The sequence below is a fragment of the Aplysia californica genome, unplaced genomic scaffold, assembly GCF_000002075.1.
Source record: "Aplysia californica isolate F4 #8 unplaced genomic scaffold, AplCal3.0 scaffold00597, whole genome shotgun sequence".
In the NCBI taxonomy this organism is placed as follows: Eukaryota; Metazoa; Mollusca; class Gastropoda; order Aplysiida; family Aplysiidae; genus Aplysia; species Aplysia californica.
Window position 1 is genome coordinate 398580 of NW_004797867.1, and position 1362 is coordinate 399941.

The 1362-nt window shown below is 42.7% G+C and overlaps 1 protein-coding gene across 1 annotated transcript in view; it reads left to right on the forward strand.

Annotated features, from left to right (window-relative positions):
• Nucleotides 1-653: 653 nt before the first annotated feature.
• Nucleotides 654-1362, forward strand: part of LOC101863295 (inter-alpha-trypsin inhibitor heavy chain H4) — a gene marked incomplete in the record, with an annotated part of 10853 nt that continues 10144 nt past the window's right edge. Inside the window, 1 exon segment of the mRNA XM_013087517.2 lies at nucleotides 654-1054. Within this exon segment, the coding sequence (XP_012942971.2) occupies nucleotides 953-1054 (102 nt within the window).

Here is a 1362-nt window from a genome sequence, read left to right on the forward strand (position 1 = left end):
GAGAGAGAGAGAGAGAGAGAGAGAGAGAGAGTTTTACCAATTAAAAATGCATATTTCAGGTACATTTATGAATATTATCCACAGTAGTGGTGTGGAAAATGGCGGGGGTGTGTACATGCAAGAGGATTGGATGGGGGTGTGGGTGGGGTTGGGGGGCTCATGAGACGAAGGGGTGACATTTCCAGCAAATTGTACAGATAAAGTATTGTACGTCTCAGAATATTCCCGATCCCACACCCGCACATCAAACACACACACAGAGAGAGAGAGAGAGAGAGAGAGAGAGAGAGAGAGAGTATGGTGTTTGAAAGGGTCTTGCTGTCCATCTATTTTTCCTTTGAAAATGTTCTTCTTTTTTAAAAATTTAGTTCAACAAAACGCTTGTCCTCATTAATTCAACACTTGAAAGCAAAAATTAAGACAAATAGTCAATAATATGCTGAAGCACAAGAAATGAGTATTTTCAGTTTGTTGATAGACAAACAAACAGAGTAGTAAACATACTGACGTCAAGCATCTTCGCGTCAAGATAACCTTGTGCAAATTATGAGTGTGCTCTCGATACCGAGGTAATCGACTACTCTCGTGGCGCGAAAAGTCGAACAAAGATGTGGGCGATAACCGAACACACACACAATATATAAACGTGGCCCTCATCCTCTTTCGGTACACTGGTCTTCCCCCGCCAGCTGAGCGAGGGATCGAAAGCTTGTCCAGCCAGAGGCAAAGGAAGCTAGCTGGTAAACACAGCTTCATAAAACTGTATATCCAATACAAGAGTTCAGATAGTAAGAGTTGAAAGTTATCAACAAAATTCTCTGAAACTGAACACGGCGCGCTGACTTTGCAGCAAGAAGGATTTGCTCCGCTTACGAAGATCTACTAGTCTAGATATCTGCGTTTTGGTGGACGGTAGACAAGTCGAAAAAGGAAAGAGCCTTTTGAGCTTTGGATGATGGCAATGGAGAAACTGTTGGGCAGCTTTTTGTTGCTGTTGGCGGCTGTTATTCTGCCCTCATCTGCTTCCCCATTGCTTGGTGGAAATGGGACAAGGGTAAGCATTTATTGGTGTTGCTGTAGTGTTGTCCATAATTGATGTTGTTGTTACTTTGTTGTTATTTATTATTATTTTCGTGATAACCTTCTGTTTAATCCCTCTATAAGTCTCTCTTCTAATCTCTTTCTCTCTCTCTCTCTCTCTCTCTCTCTCTCTCTCTCTCTCTTTCTCTCTCTCTCTCTCTCTCATCTCTCTGCTCTCTCTCTCACACACACGCACACACACAGGCACACACGCACACACGCACACACGCACACACTCATACAAACATACACAAACACACACATACAAACATACACACACTC